The sequence below is a fragment of the Eutrema salsugineum genome, unplaced genomic scaffold (assembly GCF_000478725.1).
Source record: "Eutrema salsugineum unplaced genomic scaffold, Eutsalg1_0 scaffold_15, whole genome shotgun sequence".
Lineage (NCBI taxonomy): Eukaryota > Viridiplantae > Streptophyta > Magnoliopsida > Brassicales > Brassicaceae > Eutrema > Eutrema salsugineum.
Genome location: NW_006256867.1, coordinates 2,707,594 through 2,711,126, shown reverse-complemented (window position 1 = coordinate 2,711,126; position 3,533 = coordinate 2,707,594). Strand labels below are relative to the sequence as shown.

At 38.7% G+C, this 3,533-nt stretch overlaps 1 protein-coding gene across 2 annotated transcripts; it reads left to right on the top strand.

Moving 5' to 3' along the window:
- Window positions 1-586: 586 nt before the first annotated feature.
- LOC18022087 (transmembrane 9 superfamily member 10) lies at window positions 587-3,296 on the top strand. Of its 2 annotated transcripts, none has more exons than XM_024158553.1 (6): window positions 587-743; window positions 1,085-1,249; window positions 1,346-1,455; window positions 1,534-1,642; window positions 1,737-1,846; window positions 1,930-3,296. In XM_024158553.1, exons 1-6 carry the CDS (start codon window positions 618-620, stop codon window positions 3,236-3,238), a joined length of 1,929 nt encoding a protein of 642 aa, XP_024014321.1. In that variant the 5' UTR covers window positions 587-617; the 3' UTR covers window positions 3,239-3,296. The 2 variants fall into 2 exon arrangements, with proteins under 2 accessions (XP_024014321.1, XP_006404919.1); XM_006404856.2 differs by having other exon boundaries at window positions 1,734-1,846.
- The last annotated feature ends 237 nt before the right edge of the window (window positions 3,297-3,533 follow it).

The following is a 3,533-nucleotide window of genomic DNA, read 5'->3' as shown; positions in this document are numbered from 1 at the left end:
TGTATGAAAGGTGGTTGCTGGTGTGTGTGGGTTTCATAGTCTGCTAGTATAGTTAGCGGGTCACCCTCGTTACCCAAATTTAATCAATCTTCTAACTGATTTAAATCCTTTTTTTATTTCTTTATTTTTTGTCGTCTTTTTTATTTCTTTATTATTTCGAAATATCTTTTTTCATAATTATTCGTATTTTCCACACTAACTCATTTCTACTTTGCTACGTTAACAAGTTTCACCTAACCTACTTGGCTACTAAACTTAAATAACAAACAAAACAAAAAAAAATCGTTTCCTTAGATTCAAAAGTAATTTGAATTTGATATATCATATTTGTATTGAGAAGTTACGTAAAACTTTATTAAGTTTCCACTTTAAATTAAAAAATTTACCAAAAGTGTTGACTTTGATATTTAATTACACTGATAGAAGAAGAATCACCGACAGCTCCAAATGAGGAACTATCAACCGTTGATTAAAATCAAGCGAGGTTTGAAGAGATCCAACGGTCAGAAATCATCCAATTGCCATGAAGCTTTCCTGCATTTAAACAAAATTCACTTCTACTTAATTCCTATTCTTCGAAGAAAAAGAAGACGAAGAAGAAGAAATCGAGCTCTTCCATGGCGGTTCTAAAAGGACCGATCGAAATTCGGATTTTGATCTTCGCTTGTGTTATGTTCTTCTCTCTCAATGTCCATATCCATGGCTTTTACCTTCCCGGCGTCGCTCCACAGGATTTTCAAATTGTCAGTTACAAAAATCGCTTCTCTATATACAAATGCAGCCTCAAAATGTGGTTTTGTTATCTGGGTTTTTGATTCACAACGATTTTTGCTTTGATCGATTACTTTTAGTTAATCCCTGATTTAGATCCGTTGCAATGTCACTTGTTTGATGAAATAATCTTGTCAAAATTGGATCTTACTTTCTTCTGTTATGTGATTTAGGAGATTTTTATGTTAAGTTGTCACTAATCTTTTGTGTTTATGATTTAAGCCATTGTTTCAACTTGTTGCTTTGATAAAGCTTCATGAATCTAGCTCTTGAAGAAATAAAATTGAAGTATTGAGAGTTATGGATTTTGCAGGGAGATGCATTGATGGTGAAAGTTAATAAACTGACATCTACAAAGACTCAGCTTCCATACTCGTACTATTCTCTTCCTTATTGCCGTCCAGAGAAAATCGTTGACAGTGCAGAGAATCTCGGGGAAGTTCTACGCGGTGATCGAATTGAGAACTCTCCCTTTGTGGTATCTTCTTGTTTCCTCTACTTCTTCCCATCATCAACTCCTTTCGGTTTCTTTATCTATGCATCTACTTGATGAGATCTATTTTCTGTTTTGCAGTTTAAAATGAGGGAATCGCAGATGTGCGCTGCAGTTTGTCGCGTTAAGCTTGACAAGAAAAGCGCCAAGGCTTTAAAGGAGAAGATTGCTGATGAATATCGAGTCAACATGTGAGGCATTTTCCTTCTCCTTTTGGTTGAATTATGAGGAGATTGATTTCTTATGAAGAGATTGGTTTCTTGTGGCAGGATTTTGGACAACCTTCCGCTAGTTGTTCCGGTGCAAAGGCCAGATCAGGACAATGTTGTAGTTTATCAGCATGGTTTCCATGTCGGTCTGAAAGGAATCTTTGTTGGCGTAAGAGCTCATCATCATCACCTTTCTGTATATGTTTTTGTAAAGGAAGGAGTTTTTGATTCTTACCTTTTGTGCTTTGATTTTCATGTAGAAGAAGGAGGAGAAGTATTTTATCCACAACCATTTGACCTTCACTGTTAGGTTTCACAGAGATATACAGACCGATTCTTCAAGAATTGTCGGCTTTGAGGTCAAGCCGTTCAGGTTACGTTTTGTGAATACGTTCTATTATTTAAGGACCTGAATCTGATTCTGCAGTGTGTAGACTAACATTTATCTCAATGCAGTGTCAAGCATGAATATGAAGGTCAGTGGAATGAAAAGACTCGGTTAAGTACATGTGATCCGCACACAAAGCGTGCAGTCACAAACTCTGAGTCTCCTCAAGAGGTTGAAGAAGGGAACGAGATCATCTTCACATACGATGTTGATTTCCAAGAAAGTGAAGTGAAATGGGCGTCTAGGTGGGATACTTACCTTCTGATGGCTGATGATCAGATTCATTGGTTCTCAATTGTTAACTCCATGATGATTGTTCTTTTCCTATCTGGTATGGTCGCTATGATCATGTTAAGAACACTCTACCGAGATATCTCCAACTACAATCAGCTAGAGACTCATGAAGAAGTCCTCGAAGAGACGGGTTGGAAACTGGTTCATGGAGATGTTTTCAGACCACCAGAAAACCCGGACTTGCTTTGTGTCTATGCAGGAACTGGAGTTCAGTGTTTTGGAATGATTCTTGTCACCATGATCTTCGCTTGTCTCGGCTTCTTATCTCCTTCGAACCGAGGTGGTCTTATGACTGCTATGCTTCTGCTTTGGGTTTTCATGGGTCTCTTGGCTGGATACGCGTCTTCTCGTCTTCACAAAACGTTAAGAGGAACAGAGTGGAAGAAGATCGCTTTGCAAACAGCGTTCATGTTCCCAGCGACAGTCTTTGTAGCTTTCTTTGTCCTTAACGCCATAATCTGGGGACAGAAATCGTCTGGAGCAGTACCGTTTGGTACAATGTTTGCTCTTGTCGTCCTCTGGTTCGGTATCTCTGTTCCGCTCGTTTTCATCGGTGGATACATCGGTTTCAGAAGGCCTGCACTAGAAGAACCGGTGAAAACCAACAAGATCCCGAGACAGGTCCCGGTACAGGCTTGGTACATGAACCCGGTCTTCTCCGTTTTGATTGGAGGCATTCTTCCGTTTGGTGCAGTCTTCATCGAGCTCTTCTTTATACTCACTTCGATATGGCTACACCAGTTCTACTACATATTCGGGTTTCTATTCATCGTCTTCATCATTCTGATCATCACTTGCGCAGAGATCACGGTCGTGTTATGTTATTTCCAGCTTTGTAGTGAAGACTATCAATGGTGGTGGAGATCTTACTTGACATCAGGCTCTTCTGCGGTTTATCTGTTTCTTTACGCTGCGTTTTACTTCTACACTAAGCTTGAGATCACGAAGCTCGTGTCGGGAATACTCTACTTCGGCTATATGCTCATTGTCTCTTACGTTTTCTTTGTCTTTACCGGTGCGATTGGTTTCTACGCTTGCTTTTGGTTCACTAGGCTTATCTACTCTTCTGTTAAGATCGATTGATCTTTAGTCGCATTCTGAGAAAAAAAACTATCTTGAATCTTCTTCAATTTTTGTTATATACAACACAATCTTGTTGTGATAATGAGAAGTTCTATATAGGATAAAAAAAAACCAACATCAGTAAGTTCATAAGGAATCTTGGTACTGCTAAAATGAAGGCTGAAGAAAATTTACAACTCTTGAACAAACAAAAAAATGCCATAAATTTTGATGATAATGAGTGTGATGATGAGAGCCTCAACCAGTGTGTTGTGGACTGTGATGTAAATTTCGATGGAATGAAAAAGGTTTCCAT